This window comes from Coturnix japonica, chromosome 10 (assembly GCF_001577835.2).
Source record: "Coturnix japonica isolate 7356 chromosome 10, Coturnix japonica 2.1, whole genome shotgun sequence".
NCBI lineage: Eukaryota > Metazoa > Chordata > Aves > Galliformes > Phasianidae > Coturnix > Coturnix japonica.
Genome location: NC_029525.1, coordinates 6673918 through 6697804, shown reverse-complemented (window position 1 = coordinate 6697804; position 23887 = coordinate 6673918). Strand labels below are relative to the sequence as shown.

At 41.7% G+C, this 23887-nt stretch overlaps 1 protein-coding gene across 3 annotated transcripts in view; it reads right to left on the bottom strand.

The window, feature by feature from the left end:
* The window catches only part of RFX7 (regulatory factor X7), a 74625-nt gene that overhangs the window by 7996 nt on the left and 42742 nt on the right, over positions 1–23887 (bottom strand). For all 3 annotated transcript variants that reach the window (XM_032446971.1, XM_032446970.1, XM_015872795.2), the window contains 7 exons: positions 19487–19520; positions 12365–12447; positions 11539–11661; positions 5269–5385; positions 3677–3761; positions 3002–3209; positions 138–433 (listed from right to left, as the gene is read on the bottom strand). In XM_032446971.1, the coding sequence (XP_032302862.1) occupies positions 138–433; positions 3002–3209; positions 3677–3761; positions 5269–5385; positions 11539–11661; positions 12365–12447; positions 19487–19520 (946 nt within the window). The remainder of the gene's footprint in view (positions 1–137; positions 434–3001; positions 3210–3676; positions 3762–5268; positions 5386–11538; positions 11662–12364; positions 12448–19486; positions 19521–23887) is intronic.

Sequence of the window (23887 nt, the reverse complement as noted above, 5' to 3'; positions counted from 1 at the left end):
ACTGGGACAGAAAAGAACCAAGGGATTCACATCTGAACAGAAACCGTATTTCCATCCCACTGACACCACTGCTCAGCTACGGGTCATCTTCAGTCCTTTCCTAAGGGGACTTCTATAGAGAACTGCTGGAGAATTACCGGTATCGGGCTGGGGACAGCTGCCACAACAATGCCAATAGGCTGAGGAGACAGAATAGCAGGACTCCCGTTCGATATACTAGTTACACCATTGGTTGCGGTGCCTTCTGTTTTCTTTGCTGGAGACTCTCCTGGCAAAGGAGACTGCAGTTTCTGTTCTTGCTGCTTCTTCTGGATCTTACGCTGCAGCTGCTGCTTGGCATCAACAGGAGATGACAGAGTTTTCACTTGTGGTTGAAAGGAATTGCTTTCAGCAGTAGGTATAAAAGCTGAGGGCTGGGGGATCCCTTTTATTCCTGAATATAAAAGAAGAATTAATTATAACAACACACTCCCTGTCTGCTGTGGTGCCACATCTGTATCCAGCCGCACAGATCCATGGCAGGCATCTCCACAACCATTTGGTGAACATCTCACCCATGAGAGCACTTCATGCTCAGTTCCCTTCAGTGTTTCAGTTTCTTTCCACATTGAGGCAAAGTCTCTCTCTGTTATGCAAGCTGCACACTAGCTGCAAAGTGCTGGCATCTTGTTTCTAGTAATCCCAAATAACATCTTTTGTTTCAGCAAAATCTAAAACCAGTGCATTTCATCTAACCGGCAGCAGAGGGCAGTGGATATGTTTCAGATGAACCTTTAAAATTCATCATCTACCATGTTTTTGTTTTGTTATCTGTACTGAAAGCAGTTCTAAAATGAAAAATCTTTCCAGAAAGCCTTTGTGTCACAAAGGAGCAGCTCTAAAAGATGATATCTGCATGTAATGCCAGAACGGATCAACATCCAGCGTGTGAACAGGGACAATAGTGAAAGAAGGGCAAGAAGAGAAGTGACAAGGGAGAAAAAACAATCAATCAGAACCATTTTAAGGGCAATAATTTCTGTTTAGCTACCCAGTATGTGCTCAGCAACTGCCTTCTGGTAGCCCACCCTCCCAGCAGCAGCCTGAATGGACCAACAGAGCCTGAACACTGCAGCATCTCCACTTTATGCTTTCAATTCCGCCTTCACAGAGCAGTGAAATGCCCCGGTGTATTGCAATTACTGGCAACTGAGTGACCTATGTTGGCTGAATACTGAATTTATCAGGAAAAAAAACCCCACAGCTTTACATTTGAGATTAAAAGCTTCCTCTCCCCCCCCCCCAGTTAATACACAGTGACAATGTAGCTCTTTGCAGTACTGAGGAATGAGAATATCTATTTTGCCATTCTAGACCATAGAACCTCTCCTAAGATGACTGTCCACAACGCACTCCAAGCCCACCAGGGATGCACTGGAAATAATGGCCCATTTCCTGGAAACACCATTTTCTGTTGAAGGAGTAAAGGGAGGGAAGCTCCGTGAGTCATAGAGCTATGCGAATAAACCCCTCTCTTTACCTTGAAGCCAAGTGCTGGAATCTCAGTCACACAACTGGCTCCATAGAAGGCCCTTCTGTCTCAGGGGGGCTCCCAGAGCCTCTCAAGCCCTTACTTCTAAGATGAAGAATTTAAACAAACGCTGATGTGGTGTTACTACCTGACACAGATCAAACACTTCAGGAAAACATGCATCTGACATACCAGAAATGCTGGTAGGAAAATCTGCTCTAGAGAAAATGGAGACAGATAATTGTTTCCAGATTGAGACAAGCTATCAGAGAAACACAGCTACACCAGCAGCACGTCTACAAGCCCCCACTATACTGGCCCCAAAACCCAGATCAAGCAAAGTACAACTCAGCAAAATTACTCACATACTGAAAACTAGCAATTCCTTTGAGTGCTTTATAAGACCTGCATCCTCAGCAGAGGAATTGCAGGAGACTGCAGAATCAGTCCAAGTTCCAACATTCCAACATCCAAGTTCCACATGCAGTTACTGCAGGCTGCCTCCCAGGAATCACCATTCAGATGGTGACAGTGCTGCACACACATTCCTGCCTTTGGTGCAGCAGATGCTCATCAGAATGGGCCAGGATGGACTACGAGACCCAAATTCTGCCTGCTCACACTCACAGATTAACTCCTACCTTTCATTACCTCAGAGAACATAAGCTAAAAAACTGATGTGAACAAGACCGCTCAGATTTATTTCATTAATTATTTACTTGACACAAGATTTCTTGCTTCAATTTCTCTGTTGCTAATGTGTTTACTCAACTGTAAGCATTTCTAGAAGAGTAATCAGGCTTCCAAAGTCTTCTAAGTGACCAGACCCCAGATAACCTATGGTTCAAACTTTGACTGTTGTTACATCGTCACCTCAAGGCCAACTGAGACTTCCCCTCCCTCAGGTAGCGAGCAGTTCTCAAGAAACACAACTGCTCTGTCAGACATTCTTATCCCCAGCCCTTAAAACAAGACTATTAACATGAATTTAAACAGCAGCAAAAGGTTGTCAAACAGATGACAGTGCCACAAAGTAAATCTCAGAGCATGAAAGGCTAACGTCACAAAATAAACCTGAAACCACTGCTTCTCTTCACATCTCTCTGCACAGATTACCAGCAAGAAGAGTTTACAGCAACATGGATGGAAATAATATAAATGCACGTGCAAGACTCAGCTGGTGTCACTGTTTAAAGTCTGCCCTGAAAAGAAGTGCTTCTTCAGAGATATTACTGACACCATCAACAAAGGACTAAGCCATCATGCCTCACTTCAGCTAACACTCATAGGAGAGGACAAAAACAACATGACCTGGACTGGGCTACATTCCCACTCAGAGCAGGGAAGACAAGATGCATCAATCCCTAATGGTCCAGGCCTGCCCAGCCACCCCTCTCTTTATTGTCACACCAGGTAAGACTAAAACAAGTCCCTCCCACTCATACTATGTTACTCCAAGGAAAGAAATTCCCACTATTCAGAGCTCATTACCTGCTGGTGCCCCTGCCATTACAGTTAAAGCTGCCATTGACTTGGTACCGATGTAGTGACTTTTGACAAGGAAACGAGCCAGTTCCAAGACTGTATCAAAAGGCTGGCTGAGCACTTTCTGGGCCCACTCACAAACGAGCCGGCAGGCTGCAGACACAACTTCCTCATCAGCGCTTTGTAGCTGTCCAGATGACTCTGTCCCATCCAACTAAAACAAACAAAAAAAAGTTACTTCAGTAATTGAACATTATTGAAGAGCGAAAACAAGAATACAGAGCAAATGATGATGACCAACATGTAAGTCGAGTAATTATGCTCATGTATTTCCATGAGATTGGGAGAACAATTCTGATTCTCCCTACACCCATCGTCTTACCAATTCAGCAGCCATTTACACAGGAACTGCTTCTTTCACAGGAGTTCCTCGATGCTGAATTATCATTTTAAATATATAGCAAAACCAAAAGAGGCTCAGAGTTAAAAGCCACAGCATTGCCATTCTCTATGAATCTGACAGAACCACCAAACAGTAACTCAGAAGCTGAGCATTGTAAAGTTAAAAATGTTAAGAATTACACAGCTTTTCACTTTGCTTTAAAAACTTCAGACTGTAAAAATAACATAATAAATGTTAATTTGCACGAACTCGTATGAATAAGCAAATATATATCATACCCCATCTCCAGTTTTATGAAAGTCAAGGTTGGGCAGTGTTGGCATATGCACAAAAGCCTTCTTCCTCAGTCCACTGTAGCAATATGTGATCAAGAATTAAGGTCTACATAATTTCTGCTTGTTAGTTGGGAGCAGGGAGGCAGAGCAGTAATTCCTTCATACTTCTCATATGCGAACTCATCAAGAGGTCTCAGTTTTAGTGCCATTAACATAACCTCACAGCAGGACAGAACCAAAAGCTTATAACAGCTGCATCCTTGGGCATGTCAGTGGGCTCCCCAATCTATGAAGAGGAGAGATGCTGGATGTGATGAACTTTACTTGATAATGACTTAAAAAAACCATTAAACTAGGCCAAGTAGTCTCAACTAGATCACCAGTATCATTAACATAAACCATGCCATTATATATGAACATAACCAAATCATTAACAAAGACTTGGGCTAACTTCTCTTCCCAAACCAGAGTCAGAATGAGATGGTGAATCCAAAAGCTAACAGATTAAAAAAACCCAACAAGATCCCATATTTAGTTTTTACTCATTATGAGGTTTTGGTTGTGGGTTGTTTTGGTTTTTTTGTTTGTTTGTTTTTAATACGCCTCCTTTTGCCTTCCCAAGTAACTGTTTGATCTTCTCCCAAGGGACTTCCACAGACTGAAGAAATTCCCTGCGATCAAATAAAGAGACTGAAGTTCCCATATGGATACATTTCTTCCTAAGATTTCATGTTATTTTTTGGCTCTCACACAACGCACGATTTTCTTTAAAAATACAGACACCAACACCGAGATACACATTACACTGAGCTCATCAATGCTGCACACAAAAATATACTCCTACCTTCATTCTTCCTCACTTGCTCATACACCTAAGAATTAAATCAGCCCTTCTTCCTTCCCACAGCTTTACCCCGGCAGTTCATGCATTAACAACAAAACTAAACTGAAACAGCAGAAACACCAGTGCTATAAGCTGGCTTTTTTCCACAGCATATGCTCTGACCTTTTCATAGTGGATTCCTATTAGCTGATGTGCTGATCTATCCCAGCATTTAATTGTGTATTCCTCCACCTGTAACAATGTGTTTACTTACACTATGACACCATCACATTTCTGGGTCCTTTAGGCTTTCTAATAAGTTTCAGCTAAACAGGGAACTATTTCTGCACGCCCTCTGGGATGGACTATTTCTCTACAATGGGTAAGAAAGGAAGGAAGCAGATTTCCATTCCAGGCACAGGGAACAAGACTGTAGTCAATGGAGAGAGGAGACACTTCCCATCCTAGAAGCTCCAGCTCTAAACTGTCCTTCCTATCTCAGGAGGTCTGCTCCATGCAACGAAGAAAGCAATCTCTCCCTTTCCCACTGGCGGACACCTCACAGGTAAGTGCCTTCCAAGTCTGAAATCAGTTTTTTTGACTGCTTCCCCACTGTCCTCTAATCTTCAAACCATGGGTTGAGGAGGAATAGTTTTATCAAAGATCTGCAGAACCTCTTAAATATCTTTGGCTTTACAGCCAACTTTTAAACCACTGATGGGCACAAGTACAATGAGCAGAAGTTACTGAGAAGCGTTCTAGCAAAGGATATTTTGATTTGCCTCTTGTGCCTAAACGACGAGCCTTCATATTCGGAAAGACATTTTTCATTATCTTCCCAAAGTCAGCAGCACTTAATGGGTGGTAGCCAAGATTGTCGCAATAGCTCCTGCAAGAAAGAGAAATAAAACGTGAATGGAAGCAAAGTTAATACAGAAGGCCAGTCTACATCTTAGACTCCATCAAAGGTTATCAAAAGAAAACACTCAAACCCATCCATATTTAGTACCGCATTTAACATTAATGAAGCTATCCAGAACGAACTGAATACATTAAAAATGTATACACAGAGCTATTAATACCATAGCTTTTGCCTTGTTCTCTACTGAGTTCAAAGACAAGTCATGTAAAGATTTAACAAGTAGTGGCATTAACTAGAGCACAGTTAAAATATACTCCATAACTTAGTCTCAAGTTTATGCTTCAATTCACTTATTTTAGGATGCAATAAAGGCAGCGACGTTCTCCAGCCAGAAGTATGGCTTGAGTGTGGTAAGGCCTGAAGTCCTGCAGGATTATTTGGAAAGCGGCAGGTCAGCGACTTGCCTGTGTCCAGACAAAGATTCTGCATACACAACTGCAACTTAATAGAGCTCAACTGAACTGAATTTAATGAAGCATATCTTCCCATAGAACCTGCTTTGTCTTTACAGCACAAACAGAAACATGTACTGAGGAGTTAGTCCTCTTACTACTGTACAAGCAGCTATTTGCCCACATTGAACTGTAAGGTCTGTTTACAGATACCCTTGTTTTAATTAACAGCCCCAAATTAACAGATTTCAACTGCTTCCGCACCATGATCTGTCTAACACTCACAAATAGCACGAGTTTTGTTTCGACATCTATTCGTCTATTTCAGTGCCTGAGATACTTAGAAAAATATCGACGAGAATCGTTCATTTCAATGCAAAATGTGAACGTTCTGGAAAATCAGAGTCATGTGAAAGGAGAAAAATGTAAACTGCTCTGGAAGGTTAATCTACATAGCAAATGCTTAAGGCAGCACAAAGGTATGAACACTATTACATATTGACTTTTGTTCCAAGAGCTGCGTGGTATTTCACTGATGTTAGCATACTTGGGCCCAAACACATACACTAAAACCACTCTTACTCAGACTTCCTATGGTCACAGCGTCAGCACCAAAGCAATGACCTCTTTTACTTGAGAAGTCCTAAAAGAAGCACACAATACCAACCTATCTCTGAAAAAGAGGTGATTGTACACAGTCCTGTGTGGGTATCACAGCAGGAGTAGTACAGATGGAAACTCCCCCTGACCTTCACAATGACAGTGACAGACCACAGGAAAAGGAGCTGTCAGTGGCTGGGGAAGCTCCACCCTCGGAGCATCACAGACAAACCTGAGTGGGAAGTGCTTGTAGGACTTCAAACACCAGCCCGAGGCAGGCTCAGTAAAGCAGGCTACTCAAGGCTTTGCCCAATAAGGTTCAGAAAACAGGCAAAAACGTTTCCTGTCCCCTTTGGGCTGCCCTTCTAATATCTGATTTTCCTCATTCATAAATCATCTGAATAAGGCCCCATGAACTCCATGAAATGTCAGTGTCACACCCCGCTTTCACTGAGGGGTTGGATCAGGTAACTTCAAGTTTCTGTATCGGACACCAGGACAATTTTTACCCAATATTCATTTCAGGTCATGCAAGTCACAGCATCTGGATTCCAGCTTTGCCCCTTTGAAGTTAATACAAAGGAATACTTATCCAGCTTTCCTGCACCACCTTAGGAATTAAGTCACTGCTTCTTGCGTAGCAGTGTCCTAAACAGGTCTCTCTGCTTCTTTGTTTTTGTTAAACCCTTCATTTTGCCAAGCTCTGTTGGATTCTAAGTTTCCCCTGAAAATTCCTAAAGAGCAGGTCCTTGCTGATTGCTGATTGCAGGCCCTGAAGTCTCAATTACCATGTAAAGGAGGACTCTCCAAATTCCACTGCTGTAGTCAGCAGTATCTTTGACTGAAATTCAACAACGTCAGCAAAACGAAACCTTAACTGTGTTGGTTTGCTACCAATCAATGAACTTTAAAGTTAAAATTATTCCCTCTCTAGGAAAATAAAAAGAAAATAAATAGCTCCTCAAGTGAAGCACATCTGTTTCAAGACAATTACTCGCTAGAAGTAATAAACATAGTTATACGATTCCCTTGTATCCATATTTGCAGTTCCTGCAAGACTGTGATTTCTGAACTAATACTATTACCATGTAATTTCAGTTTGCAGACAGATCGTTCCACACAGCCCCTCCTTCTCCTGCCTCGGCTGAGAATCCTACATGTCCATCTGTGTTGGACACTGACTTGAGAGCAGGAGTTTCTTCCTCCCCTGAAGCTCTTCTCTCTGCCACCTGCACTCTTGGCACATCACTGAGCCCAGGAGCTGCTGTGCTTATTTTAAGGGTGGGTGGGAAAAAGAACCGTGGAGGGGCGGGCTACACAGAGACCAGAGTGACAATGGACACACAACTGCTTACGTTCCTTTGTACAGAGCTCCCCAGCACAGTATGCTGGACAAGAAAAGTCCTCTTTTTGGTAAGATTTTCAAGGTAAATGAATTCTAGACATAAAATACAGTGGGAGTGCACTTGAATTAATCCTCCAAAAAGATCAACAAGTTAAAAACCAGTGAAGATAGACTTTGCAACTCAGCTTAATTAGCTTTCTGAGCAAAGAACTGGATGAAATGGTGATAACAGACTGCACTGAGACAGAAAGGTCACAGCAAGTCTATACACACAGCCACTCAAAAACAGCCTTGAAAAGAAGTGGTATAATTACCTAATTCTGTAATATTTGGAGGCATCATTAAAACAAACTGACTGGGGTGTTACAAGGAAAATGAAATGACTTGATACAAGAACAAAAAAAGATGAAATAGTTTAAAATGCAAAACAGGTGCTACTGCTGCGAAGTACGCAGCCATCAAGAGATAAAATGGATCTGTTAGTGACCCTGTTACTATGTACAACACAACCATGGCAGCTAATAACAGGGTGGATACAATGTTACAGTAACAACAGCAGCACTGTGTGAAGGGAGCTTCAGCCTCACTGTATGTACAGGCGATATCACACGCAGAACATTGTACATACTCTACTACTCCATTAGCCCTGAATTCAATACAAGATAGGTGTAGAATCCATATGAGTAGAAACTAAGAGAACCTACTGCAGGAAACAAAACAAAGATCTTCGCTTATCCAATCCACCAAAGCTGATGAACAAAGCTGGCACAGAAGGAAGTTCTAGAAAACCAGGCAGGATGGAAAAGATGTCTGCAAACCAAAGAAACACAATTCCACATCAGATTCCTAAGAGTAGCGACAGAGCTGTGAAACTGCTGCTTTAGACTGAGCTTGGTCAGCTTTTAACAGGAGCACATCGGTAGCTGTCTATGGCAGAAGACCCGAAAACACAACAGGTTCCATCCTGTTCCTATCAGAGAGCTTTATACAATGACAGTTAAAAGCATCTCCTGTCTTTCATCTGTTTAATGTACATCGTATTTCTACACCTGCTCCTCTCTTCTGTTTTGGCTTCTGAATATTCTAACTTGTTAGTTAGCACCCTTAACACCTAGTACACATGCAACCTATGCATCAGGCGGCAACAAGCAGCCCAACAGCCAGTAAAGTAAGGATTAACGATTTACAGACCAGATGAAAGAGATGGAGGCTCATTCTAAGACCTCTTCATCTGTATTACATGTACAAGGTGCATTTATAGGACACCAAATATGGACGATGTGACTTCCTTTCCTTGTGTCACTTGCAGTAGCAGCAATGCAGGCAGACCCAAGTGCTTACTGAAGACTCAGAAAATCACTTTGTGGACAGACAAGTTTTATTTTTCCTGTGTATTGCCAGAGTCAAAATCTTAATTCTCTAAACTCAGCTCGGCCCACATTTGGGAGCTTCCAGAAGGGTGTTCACTAATAGGAAAGATGCCAAAGATACCTAAGTACAACTGACTACGAACCAGAAAACACTGAAAAGATTTCACGGGAAGCAGCACCTATTCCCTGCAGACTACATAACACGGTAGGCAGCTCACCATGAGCCCCCATAATATTTTCCAGATGGCATCAGCCCCCCATCACTCCCAAAGGAAGCTGATAGACGTACCACACACGTCCAACAGAAACACAGCTTCTTACAGCACAGTATCGCAGTGCCAACAAGAGAGGTGAAACAGCTTCCATTTACCTTCTTTCTAAAATTGAGCTGCAAGCTTTCAACCTTCCCACGGGCTTATATTATGATGCACTTCTCATTTATCTTACCCCTTTCAAGAAGTCAATGTACCCATTCACTTTTAGTTAGAGATGTGAAACTGCAGTGAAATAGTAAGGAAACAGAGAAGGATCATTGTATTGAACTAGTTCAGAGACAAAGGGCTACTGAAATATGAAGAGGTTGGAAATGCTACTGACTCTTGCCAATGCTGAATCTGTAGAGTGTAAGCTTCTGTTTTTCTCTCTTCACAGAAAGAAACACAAAGGTAATGGAGAAGATCAGTATTTTTCTAACGTCAATTTTGCCCAGAATTTACAGCAGGACTTGAGGTACAGCTATGATGCAGCCATCTTTTGAAGCCTTGCAACTTTGGTTTATGTCTGCAGAACGTGAGCTCATGCAACATCTATATTTGCACAGGGAGGAGAGAAATAGTAACTAGTAAATAAGGCAGAAGTCAAATTTGAGAGGACCTACCATCCCTAGGTAATAAAAAATGATTTACCCAAACGAACTCATCTATTTATGTGCCTTGTTCCCCTCTTCCCACACCAAAGCTATTCTCCCTTTGGTGTGCACAAGAATAGCTCATAAATACAGTCGCAGAAACAAGATCTTTAAAAATGGAACAGATGCTTTCAAAGGAGAACAGATTCCAAACATTTGATATTTTCCCGAATATTTGCTTACCACCCTTATTTTGTCAGAAAAAAACCCCACAATACACAAATACTCGATACAGCTCCATACAAAAGCCATCCAAATTTCACACTCCAAAATCTGTAGACGATAATTTTTCTGGGCATCTGCAGCTTGGCACAGCATGGAAGCCAAGCAGATTTGTCGCTGAAGCAGGCAATAAATTATTAAATAAGAAATATATTTAAGAATAACGCTTCCATTTCTCTCCTGCACAGCAGCTGCCGCTGTTGCTGAGTCTGTGTGAGCGGCTCCTGCTCAGGGATTGGTTACCCTGACACATCTGTGCTATTGGCTGCATTGCCAGGCTGCGTCACTATTCAAGTCAATAGTGAGATTTCAGAAATAGGTGTGTGCATGTTTATCAACCCCAGGCAAGCTGATGCCTTCGTGCTTCTGCTCAGTCACAAATAAGACACCAAAAAAAAAACCCACAACCATCTACCAGAGAGAGATAATTAAAATGAGAGATTCACATAATGCAACACTGCAGTAACAACTAGGGGCTGAATCCTGCAGGCACTTGTGAGGTGAAGAGAGTCGGCTCCTTGCAAATTATTGTAATAGTCCAGATTATGGAAATATTCATACTAGATCATAAATCTGTTATTCATCTTCAGGCATTGGGGATTTTTTCCCCTGTGGTGAAATATTCTGTAAATGAATTCAAATCCAGCATCCATCAGGCACCTCTCTCTCCCTTGCTTCTAATTGCTTTCTCATTACACGGTAGCTTTGAGACCTGACAAAACAGACTCACAGTGGCCTTGGTTACTGTTTTCATGCATATTCAGAAATACTGTGCCTCTGCAGAAATCAGGTTTGCTGCAGTAAGGTCCAGTACTTGCACATCATTCTGGACAGAAAGGTATGACTGGCTAGATCTTACAACCAAAAATCCTCCTTTCCAGTAGGAACAGTCCAGCTCTTTATCCTCATTAAGGCAGTCACATACATATGTTCGTATAATCACACTAAAATGTATTGTAAAATAGTATCTTTTTCCCTGTGCCACTCTGCCCTGAAAATAAAACAAACACTCATACTGAAATTGTATTCCTAAGAAATACCCATCTATTTATTTCAGCACAGGTAATGCACAATTTGAACAGCACAGTCCTATCTTCAGCAGCAGAAATACTGAATACACCTCAATGCAGCTACTATGCTCTTAGTTTCATAGGTACTGAAATGCAGAGGGCCTTGTTCTTCCATATGCACTTGTATGTGTACAGCAATGGAGCACCTGTAGTGTCACAAACTACTTGCAACTTGCTAAAGCCATATGTATGAACTCAGTTCAGTAACACTCACTTGTACTCATCATACACCTCCTGTTTGGGAAGGGATGTCTCAGGGTGCTCTTCCAAGGTATTCCGTATCCAAGAGAAGGCATGCATCTGCTGCGCACGGCTGGACGACATGGAGATCTGATCACTAGTGAGAGAAGAAACAGCTCTGATGAAGGTTGTACTCTGTAGTTCCTCCTCCATCACAACTGCTCGTTAACAAAGGCAGAGAAGTGCCAGAGACAACACGAGCCAGTACCTCACTACTCAGCCAGCCTTTAAGGCTTTGGAAGGAATACCTGCATGATTTAACACAATAACCCCAGACTCTGCTTCATGACTGATAAGCAGCTGTGCACAGAGGCTGATGAGTTACAGTACACCTGTCTCTTCTCTTACATTGTTTTTGCTGACCTCTAAGGTTTTCCCCATCCGGTCTGCTAACAGCCTTTTGCACAGACAGCAAACAGTGCTTCCTGTAGGCACCTGTCTGACTATAATCACCCTGCTGGGAACAGATACAAATTCCATGCTGTTGTCATCTTCAGGTTGGTTTTTTAGGTCTTCCTTTAATTCCCCACCATCACATTAGTGTTCCTGCATTATCATTTCCCATATAAAATGTGAGGGAATGATCACATACTGGAAAACATATTCTTCATTTTAGGATGTTTGTACTTACAAGATTCAAAAATTTAATGTCTTCAGCAAAAAATAGATTTGTCACATTTGATAAAGACAGCTTCCACTACCAAACACCCCATAGGAATGCCTGCTCAGTAGGTGCACGCAGGAAGTTAAGTTAGTTTTCAGTACTCACTGCTCACCTCTACACACAGCCACACACCTACCTTTTGTCTCCATTGTTGGGACCCGAAGGCAGCTGAAGGTAGAGGTAGAGTTTCTCCAAGTCTGTAAACTTCTCAACTTCTTGCTGGATAACAAAGGTATTTTGGTTAAAAACAAAAGGAGGTGAGGAGAGAAAAAGCAAACAGTAAGAGTGGAGCTTGACAGTTAACAACTGTCATCCAGCACTCTATTCCAAAAGAATGCATTTCTAAACCTAAGGGATAATAGTTAAATGAAAAAAAAACATTACTGTGAGCACTATGGGTCTAGAACTATGATATGCTATTTGCACACCACTGCATGCTAGATAATAATGGTCCACAATTCCAGCTCTGCAACAGTGCTGCAAAACTCACGGAACTAAAGCAAAACTTGGAGAAACTGCAGTAGCAGAACACTTCTGTAACCACTGTGCAACCTGAAAGCTTTCCTTCTCAGAACACATATGAAACACTTCTGAGAATACAGCATCAAAAAACAGCTACGCTATAACAATGTAGGATGTCAGGCCCGATCCTGAGATGCACAGCACTCTTATCAATAGCTGTGCTACAGAGTTAACTAAGATTTTTCGATGTATACATTATTTCCTTCCTTCCAAAATCAATTATTGCAGATTCTAAAAAGAAGCCATTCAGTTACCACAAATCCCCATGATGCTCAACTACTCCTGTAGAGGAGGCAGCTGAGGGTCAGACACAAGAGGGACTTGTGCCTGGTGCTTGGCTTTGGTCATCTAAGATCAGCCACACGGACTCTGAAATAGCCAGCCTGCTCAGCAGCAGTGGGAGTTAAGCCACGCAGGAAGGAGTAAACAGGTTCTCTCTCAGGAATATGCTATAGAATCAACACATAAGGTGCTGCACACCCAGCTCCAATGCTCCTGTGCCAGGGGCAGGGATGCCTCCCACTACATCAGGTTGCCCAAACTTTGTTGCATTTGGTTCAAAGTGACAAGCAGCAGAGGAGCACACCAAAGGATACGGCTCAGGGGAGATCACCTGAAACGCTTGGTGAGAGCTAAATCCATGCATCCACATAAAACAAACATAAAACACTGGTGACTCTGGAGCAGAGGTACAACAGTTTCTTATTTCCAAACTGAAAGTGCTACACTGCAACATAAAGGGTGGTTTTGTCCTTTAATCAGAAAAATGCAGCAGTCATCTCAGTGCCCATTGCAACTGAAGCAACTTCTACTGTCTGCCAGTAGAACGAAGGCACTGCATACAAGCTCTGTGCGAGCTGCAGAGGTACAGCAACACAGGCCCCCTCTGACAAGCCCCTGGTTCCAACAAGTCCCACTATTTACGTGTAGAGAAGAGATCTGGCTGGGATTGTTTCAGCAGTCAAACAGCAGCAAACCAGCAACTCATCAGCAAAATCACATCCCAAGAGCTAAGGCAGCTGAGGATTATGGCTTTCTCAGTATTCTCAGCAGAGGAAGGCAGACAGTAACACTGTCCCACTGTTTTTACTCAAGTTCCCTCTTCTCCACAGACAGCACATTCTATACAACTTCTCCAGCTTTCAGGAATGGCAACATGAACTCCTGGGGAGACAGGACCTTCTATGAGATGGGAAAACAGCCAGGATTCAGAGGAAACCATCCTACCCGGGTGATAATTAGATGAACCTAAGCTTATTAGATGCGACCAAATCCATCTAGAGAAAACCACCTCAAAGCTGAAGAAGTTACACCAAAGGAATGCAGCAGCACAACTTAGGAAACAGCTTTCGGTCAAAAACTTCTACACAACCCATTTTGTTTAGGCTGTTTTCTTGGAACATTTCTCCAACTCCCCAAACTTCATTTACAACCTTGGTAAGGACAATTTCCTCTCGAACCTCAGCTGAGGCCCAGCAGCTCTAAGAGGCCACGATCCAGTGAGTTCTGTATTAACTGCAACTGCAACTGCTCCAACTATCAAAACTTTCCCATTTCTTAGTACAATCAGGAAGCATTTGGGCAAGCAGAGGAACATCTCAGCTGCTCTACTAAGAATCTCTGACTGGGGGGAAGATTCGTTCATCCTGAACTTTGCCTTGTCTCACATTGAGTTTATATGAAAATGAATAAAAACAAAGCACAATACAGTACAATACAAAATATACTAAGAAAATAGGTCAATATCATGTTTGGCAGAAATTGTAATTGTGCATTATGTGGAATGGAGTGGAAAAGAGTCAGAGCACTAAACAGAAGGCTGCAGCGCTGGCATCATCTTGGACAAACTCCCCTTTGTGTAGGCACTTAAAGTTTATGCTGTGGTAGTTTTATAACACACACAGAATGTAAAATGTCTGGGGAATCTTTGTCGATGACTTGAAAGGACCTAAGTAAACTTTTTGCTTGAAGTTACCTGACCTTGATTGATTGGTTCTAATCAAATCAGATAAAAACACCTCATTCTCCAGAAGTTATTTATAAACCACACTTCTTGGATCTGCATTAGAAAGATGCACAGGGGTGCTAAACTGGTTGCATGACTGAGGTGTGAAGCCATCACAAAGCACCACTCTGCTATTCTTGGTCTTCACACATTATATTTATCTCCTGTAATTGGAACCACTTCAAATGAAGGAAGATTTGGTGAAGATGGGGAGCCATCAGCACTCTTATTTATTTTTACAACCTGGCTTCAGCTTAACCAAAAAATACATAAAATATTCAAAATATCTTACTGATCACAGGCAGAAAAACTACGGACAAAACTAGAAGCCTCAAATCATAGACAAAAAGCCTTTCAGTAACATACAAAGGAACAGTAGTCTCTGGTATTCGGCTTTGTTTTGATAGTCACCAAAGACGGACAAATCCACCAAACAAATGCACAAAACATGTAGCAAACAAACTAGAGATCTGCCTATGTTTGTGCTTCAGCAGACATATAGATCTGGTCCGAATGAGTCAGTCCTTCAGCTGCCTAAGAATGATACAGAATAAGAACCTCTAGGAATGGAAAAGCCTGTTCCTAGCAGACTTTCTGCATGAGTAAACAAGCTATAAAATAACTGGGCTTTAATTTACCTTTTAAAATCGTATTTCACATCTTGATCCATTGTGACATTAACAAACACTAAAATATTTCATGGCCCAAAAAAAAATAACAAAGATCAGTTTAACATAAAATGCAGTTAAGAAATCCATCTGTGACACCAATACACAGAAATTTTCAATTGGAGACCCTGATTGCAGCCTGAGTCTCCAGAATTACTGAATACTGCTTAAAAGATTCCTGACCTTGATGGATGGGGTCTTTCTATCTGGGTTTCTGCAACTGCTGATCTGGCGTATCAGAAATGTTACTTACTGAACGTTCACCTGAAGTCATCAAAACAAATTACCATGGGAAACTCCAGATAATTTGTTTTGTTTTTTCTCCTGGAGTTTTGTTTGTTTGTTTTTTGAAAGAGGAAAAGATTTAATCAGGCCAATTTACAGTAACACAGCAGAACATTATAGTAACCATTAGCAGAGTCACAGATTCTTGAATGCTGAAAAACATCATTCAAATTTCCTATTGCTGCAACGAAAGTAGAATTACAGTTACTTCTGTCCTTGGGTTCTAGTGAAGATGAGTTGAAGGCTGGGGAATTGCTGCAAGCTTTCTAAAATACTGCAATTTTAGAGAGCATGGACTGATCTCAAAATGCCACACATCGTGCATTTCCATGTGACCATATTCTAAGTAGAAAAGGCAACGCAACTTGCACCTACTGGCAGACTGGTTCTAAAACTTGTCATATTTCAAAAGAACAAACATCTATTATTTAACAACCAGCCTAAGAATAGCAGATTAGTCAAGCAATCATCTCCCCACTGTGCAAAGAGAAAAACAAGAAGCAAAGGTTAAATAATTTGCTCAAGGTCAGAGGCTTTGCTGAAAATACCATCAAGACAGAAAATAGCGAACAGTTGAAACGGAACCTATTATTCTAAAGAGCTGCTAATAAACACATTTGGTATGCTTTCTCTGAACAGAAGCCGAAACATATTTCAGGTGCTAAATATTCCAAACAAGCCCTAAAAATACATGGCAGCCTCATACTGACAGCCGCCAAGTACATCTGCCAAAGCTGCATACAGCTTCTGCCTGGTTCCTGAAGGGCCAAAAAGTGACAAGCTGCTGCCTTCTCTGCAGTGGGACTGGAGCAGGCTGCTCCAGCAGCAGCTCGCACACATTGCTGCCTCCTGCACTGAAACTGTTTGGGCTTTCAGCAGCTTTGGCTTTCACAGCCATCATTCCAGCAATCTCTCACCACCAGTTCTGATCTCTTATCAGAGGACAAAGGAAAGAAACCTCAACCAACTTGCTAAGGAGTTACATGGGGCATACCACTCTTCAAATCGGGTTCAAGAGTTCGCTTCGTATGTGGCAACAAATGCAATGAAGTCATAAGAGGCTTCGAGACATGTTTACTACAGTTAAAAAGATGTTACAATGAATTTTTAATGGCTGTTTACACCACAATTCTTGCTAATTACCTCTTTTTTTGGGATTGCACAGCATACGATGTTCTTATGATCTTGCAGAAGCTGACGGCATGTCACAGAATGTAAATGGTGCAGTTTAACAAGAAAAAGGCAGATAATTTTGGTCTCTTGTATGAATAAAACTGGCAGCTCTGGTGCAAAAAGTTACACTTTTTTCTGTATTGCCCTGGTGTTCGCTACCTCCACAACAGAGACAGTACCCCCACCCTTCCTTCTTCCTTTTTCTCTTTTCTACCCATCTTATGCTGTATTGGGCAGCCAATGTCCTAAGGAGCCTTTCTGTGCTGCTTTGACACGCTGTGGCTGTGACTGCTGCTACTAAACAAATAACAACAAACCCAATCTGAGTCTTTGCTTCTACTGATGTTTGTTAAGGTCACTAGCAAACTGACCAAGTTTAAAGGCTTTAAGCCATCATCAGTAGCTTTCCAATAAAGTTGAAGGCTGGTTCCAAATTCCCCTTTTTTACTGTAATAAATAAATAAACTAGAGGCAAGAGGTGGGCATTGCTGGTTTACACTATATGAGAATGATTCAGAGGTCCTGAAAGGATTTCTATCCAAACCAAACCCAAGGAAGCGCACTTAGAGGAAGCGTTCTGACTGCCCACAACCTGGGGCTCAGAGCCTACAAGCAGCCTGGTCCTGGTCAGCTCTGAGCACCCCGTTCCCACGTTGACAAACCCATATGCACTTCACCATAGAGGCAACCTGCTCACCCTCCTCATGCAGACAATAGGCCTGCAAGGAAGCCCCAAGCAAGTAATTTACAGCTCTACAGTCACAGCCTTTTAGATTAACGTACTTCCACGTTCTGTCTTGCAGCTCACAGCTTTCCAAAAGCATGTAAAATGCAGAAATCATGCTGGAAGGATTCAACTTCATTTTTATTTCTCAAAACTGATCAGCATCAGACCTACCTCTGCTACCTTAGAGTGGCCTTCCCACTGTTGATAGGACTTCCTTGAAACTCATCAGCACAGACAAGAAAGCATCTGGAACAGAAAATCTGACCCTCATAAAACTGCTACTCTGTTCCCAGGCAAGCCATGAAGACTGCTTGTTTACAAGCAGACTGTTCAGAAAAAGTTTGTCCATTCCATGGATGGTCGCAATCAACTTACACAGGTGAGTGATAACACTGGCTCACACAAGCTGACAATCCCTACGTCAGTATTCTAATTCCACAAATCTGATGAATTTAATGCAAGAATAGTCCTCACATAATTCCATTTTCTTAAGACAGATATCCAAGACACAGCTGACAGGTACTGCTACTTACTTATTCCTTCTCTGATGCTACTTAAGGTCTTATCCACACTTCTTATTTTTTACTGCAGAAAAAGCCAGCATTAAAGAGTTTTACAAGTGCAATTTGCCCTTTTGCAACTGAAGACTCATGTACAAAAGATTTTATATTCACCTGTTTTGTGTCCACAGATGCCACTGAGGAATAAATAGGACAAAAATGACATTTTACATCACATATTTAGTTGGATGCAGCCAACAATTCTTTTAAGCATAGGTAAAACTGGGTCCAAAGTCTATTTGCAATACAACAACAAAGGCTGCTTTAACCCTTTTGCCATGATAAATTAAGACAAATTTTAAAGGAACAGAATCCAGTGCTATCTGAATTAGCCTTTGACAACATGACTTTAAAGAATGTTCTTATTTAGCTCAGCCACACAGCTGAACAGATTCTACATGAGAGCATCCAGATGGTTGTCTATGTCATCTTTTTATCTCACCCGCTGGTACTTATGGATGAAATGCCAAAGGTAGACAATCAGAATAAGCACTCCTTTCCAGTCTTGAGATTTATGAACTAAGACTCTGATTTAAAGAAAACTGCAACCTGCTCCCTATTAAACACAAACAAATCCCCCGAGTCTGTCCTAGATATTTGCTTCCCAGAAATAATCTCTGATCACCGTTTAGATCCTGTTAGTTAAATGCACAAAGGACAAATACACTTCAGTATTTTAAGGTCTTTCCTCCTTATAAAACAAAAACCAAAAAAACCAGCCAAAACTGTACAGTTGTGCTAAGGAGACCTGCAGCATGGCTCTTTTCTGGGTATTAAAGATGGTGTTCAGAGGTTAGCAAGGTTTAAACAGATGAACCAACCAACCTGCCTATTATTATACCAGCAAGGTATTCACAGACTAGGACATCAGTCTGCCACAAGTTGAGCAAACATGCAGCTCCAAGCAGTTAATTCCTTAAAATGCAGAATTGGCCATGAATTGACTATTTCATGGAAGCCACAAGAGCAACGGAACGTGATGGCATAGTTAACTTCTTGCAGGCTCTGATCTGTGAAACGCAATCTTGCATTGAACAAAATGCCATTTATAAAAGCAGTAAGGCACCCTAGAAGTCATACCTATACCAGCAGCCTCTACAAGGGGAAATCACAGCCATTGCTGCCAATACTAGGAGGGCAATACTTCCCCAGGAAAGGAACACCTAACCCACACGATGCATTCATTTGAGTACATTTAGTGGTAGTACCCTGAAGTACTGCCAAGGAACTGCTTGATAATAGCTGTCAGTCTCCAGAGTCATCTATTTTGGTCTTACAGTTTTATTAAATATTAAAAGTATTCAGGAGTTGTACTTACCAAAATGCAGTCCACTTTAGATTGTACAGTTTTGCTAGACGGGAGGGGAGAAAGAGAGAACAGAAATCTTGAATTAATTTAACAGTTATTATGAAAATATCACATATTCTTATTGCTACCACTTTTCTACAGACTTAACATCCTGCTACAAAATCTTATGTTTGCTTGTGGAAGAATATTTAAACTTCAATTTTTTAGGTTAAAAAGGGCAAATCCAATTGTTTGTTACAGTTCTTTCTGTTTTGCTCTTCTGCATAAGGTCCACACTTAAAATGAAATACTACTGCAACTATTGTCTCAAGCAGCAAAGATGGATGTCACTACTCCTATTGGAAACTCCTCCACAATTGAGATGTATTTGTTTATCTATAAACATAATTAACACCTCCCTCTCACCAAGCTTCATGAAACCCACCACTTCAGTGCATTTGTAGCTTCCCAAAGAGCTGCCAAAAGCAGATACAATTGATATCCCACTATCTACCTATGTAGGAGTTTTCCACTTCCGACTCACCACCTTTCAGTTGGTTTATTAAAAAGACATTGGGCAGAATTCAAGTTTGTCATAAATGACCTCAGTAAATGTGCCAAGGAATGGACTGAAAAATGCTACGCTTGAATGTAAACACACGCATAAGTAACTTTTGTACTTCTTAGAATACTCTTTGTATCACAAGCTTTGTCTGACTCCGTATTAGTTGAAGGCATTTAATCATTGCTCTGAGCAGGAGAATGAGCTTTAACATGCAAAGATCCATGATTTTCACTGCTGGACACTGACTGACCGAGCTCTAAACAAACAAGTTCATGGTTTAAGAAACATTTCATTGCTAGTGACATAAAACATAACTTATCCTCCTGTTAGCAGAACAAAACATATTTCAAATTATTTCTGTATACATGCTACACACATACAAAGAAAAACCAAGTAAGATACCCGATGGATATGCTAAAATGAGAAGCAAGCAGAACAAATGGCTCTACTGTCTGGTGTCAATAGGAGCCAGAACTACCCAATCAGCATCTACTGTTACATCATGATGTTCAAAGAGGCAGCAGCTCAGTTGCCCTCCTATTACAGCATCGCATTTTGAAAGCAGAAGGTTTAAAATATGACCTGCAGAAACTGCTATTACTTTCATAGAAGAACTGCATATAGCTAGAATGATAATACAATAAAAAACATACATGGGTGAAACCAGGTAACGAGTCTGCTGAAGCTCACTAGTGTAAGGATGATCAGATGGGTCACATTTGGGGGGGAAGCTGAGCTACTCGGGATTTGTGCACACAGAGGATGCTAAAGACAGTAACATAGGAGCTTTTCCTCACCTAGGGGAAGCGGTTCCCATCTACTGCAGGAACTGAAGGAAATCCAAATGTCACCTCACTCTTCATGAACCATCATCAAACTACAAAGTCAAAGGACGCCAAGCATGCATACTTTCTGCTGCTATTACAAAGTCTAACTGCCTCTGACTTGAAGCTGACCAAAGCCACCCAGCTGCTCCTACAGCCCTGCTCTCCCCCTGGCCTCCACCCTGCCCCAGTGCCTCCAGCAGGATTCCACAATGCCAGCACTGCTGCAGATCCACAGCCCCTCACAAGGCAGCAATTATGGCAGCAGGTGATAGGACACAGAAACACATGTCCACTCTTGTGGCTAAACTTTTCTACTGCTTCACATGACAGCTTAATACAGAAAAGCAGCACAGAGGATGCTGGGACAGTGACCTTTGCCACAGTCCTTAGCAATGCACAGAAAAGTTCTGTATGGAGCAATTTTAAGATGCTACACCTCCATCTCATCGGGAGATAAAAGTGACAAATGTGGGAAACAAACAGCCATCCCAGTTACAATATATTTGCCAATTTCATTTATTTCTCCCCACCATTCCTTTGCTACTTACAGGACAGATGTGTTTTTGAAAGCTGGCAGTTTTCAATTTTAAAATAAATAAGTCTGCTTCTGTCTCTGCCAAATGCGTCAATTATCTAATAACTTCTTTAATTACAGTAACCACATCCATCACATTCAGTTTTATAGGCACTGAGATTTAATTTGGTCAGCAGCCTTGAAACACTTCTGGCATCAGTTTATTCAGTTCGCCCCCTACCACCAGCAATCACAACAGCACGGCTGAATCAGAGCCTACACGTGGAGCTATTTCTAATGCTTGGTGGCTATCACCCACGTGCTTCGCTCCATGTCTAGTAACAGCTGCAGGAGAGAACCACAAGTGATACATGTTCTCACTAATGAAAATAACCATTTGAATCTATTAGTGACTCAAGCTCATCAGAAAACTAAAATTAGAAGTTGTACTGGAAGTTGTACTGCTCCTTCTGGACCATTGCTCCATGCAGCACCTGGCTACTTGCTGCAGCTTCCACGTTACTGTCTGCCTTGAGCAAGCAGCACAGCTCTGCCATCCATTTGTCCATAGTTCCTTATGCTGAAAGTATTGCCAACATGAAACTATTTTTCTTACTTGACCTAAAACTTAAAATGGGCCACTTCAAGCAGTTTCATCAAGGGTACAAAGCATCTTTGTTGATTCTGGGGGGCTGTCCTTCATGAGGGATACCAAAGGCGGCCATTTCTGACAGCTTACACAAGTACTGATCAGCCACAAGAGCCTGGCAGGAGAAAACTATGAGACTTTGCAAAAAAGATTCCATGATCCTGTCACAAGCAATGAGCGGTTTACCCAGCGACTACTACCAGGTATGCAGCCTGTAAGTTCAGCTGCCTAAGTTCAGTGCTGCTGAACAGAAATGCATCTCAAAAACTTCAGCTCTGACCCAGAACACCAGTCTGAACCAAAGAGCTCCCGTCTGAAGAACTACCATTAGCCATCAGGTAAAATGCTCAAAAACACGAGCCCAGCATCTATTAATTAGTTTAAACAGCAGCAAAAAGGGGGGCTATTTAGCCTGTGTTTTACAGAAGCATGACAGCAGTCCCCTGTAAAGTCTCTGTGCTTCACAGGAGACCTGCAGCCCCACATCCTCCCATTAAATGCAAGGGCAGTTTTTGTGCTGAAGCTGACAGCCTTCCTGGAAGGCTCCTCATCAGTACTCAGACTCAGTTTCTGACTCACTCTTTAGACCGAAGACCTTGGACAGATTCTTGCACATTTACTTTTGACTGCTGCAGTAATTTAAGCTCCTGAATGCTGCAGCCATTCTGAAACTCCTGAAGTTCTCTTTGGAGGTGGGGGGAGAAGAGTGAAATCAGACTAAAGCATTTCCTCAAACTGCTCTTCCATCTTGTGCCAAAGTACGCACGTCTGCTCTCCCTGACTTATTTGTGAATTTCTACTCAGAACAGCCCCATTTTAACAACCCAGACTTGGCAAGAGCAGAAAGAAGTGTGTGTTCTCTGCTCAGGTGCTCAGTTGGGTTACTTTGCACTGAGGGGGAGGCGGAGAGGAAAGAGTGGGGAGAAGGTAAGGAGATGGAAACTTTCTTCCAAGTGGCATAAAACCAGATGTTGCCAGCCTTACTTTAAGGGATATGCAGCTGAACTATGTGAGCAATATGGGAATATCTTATTACAAGAGATGGCAGAATTCAGTTGCTCCGGGCACATTTAGTATTTCCTTAATGCTGCAAATAGTAGAGGCCATATAATCACAAGGGATACAAGAACTCTTACACCCGTGTGACCAGAAAGAGGAAGGTAGTTGGGGAGGTATGAAAAGCCCTAGAGCTGAACTTAATCCTCAAGTGGAGGAAGGTGTGAACAACAGCCCAAGTCCAGTCTGACAAGATTCAGGAGAGAAGGAGCCAAAACTTACAGCAGAAAAATACTGTAGCAGTTTAACTAAAGTGCCTTAGGAAGCCCACAGATACTTTATCTCTATGGCTTTAATACCTTCAGTGAATTTGATACAATTACTCCGTGTATCCTCCTCAGCTCTGTACCACAAATGTTTGCATAAACTGTAACACTCTCCTGAAAACACACTCTATGGCCTCAAGTATGGTATACTGCAGACATTCTAGGAAAAACATCATTATTCCCATTAACTCTAATGCAATTTATGAAAAGAAACAGCCTTTTGTAACTGCTCATGGTTTTATGATACATTATGAAACCAGGATACAACTCCTGACCACACAGGAAGGGTTTCCCACTGCAGGGCTTCCAGAACACATGCATGAAGCCGCACTATTAGCTGACACACAATATGCAGTAAGAAAAGTCGCAACTAGAAACAAATACTCAGTATGTATATATATGTATATCGATATATACACACACACATACATATATATATATATATATGTATGTTACCATCATCACTGTTAATTAGTGTCTCACATAAAGCTGTTACAAGCTCAGACAATTAATAAGAAGAGAGAACAGGTTTATAAAGCTCTAAAATAAGCTTC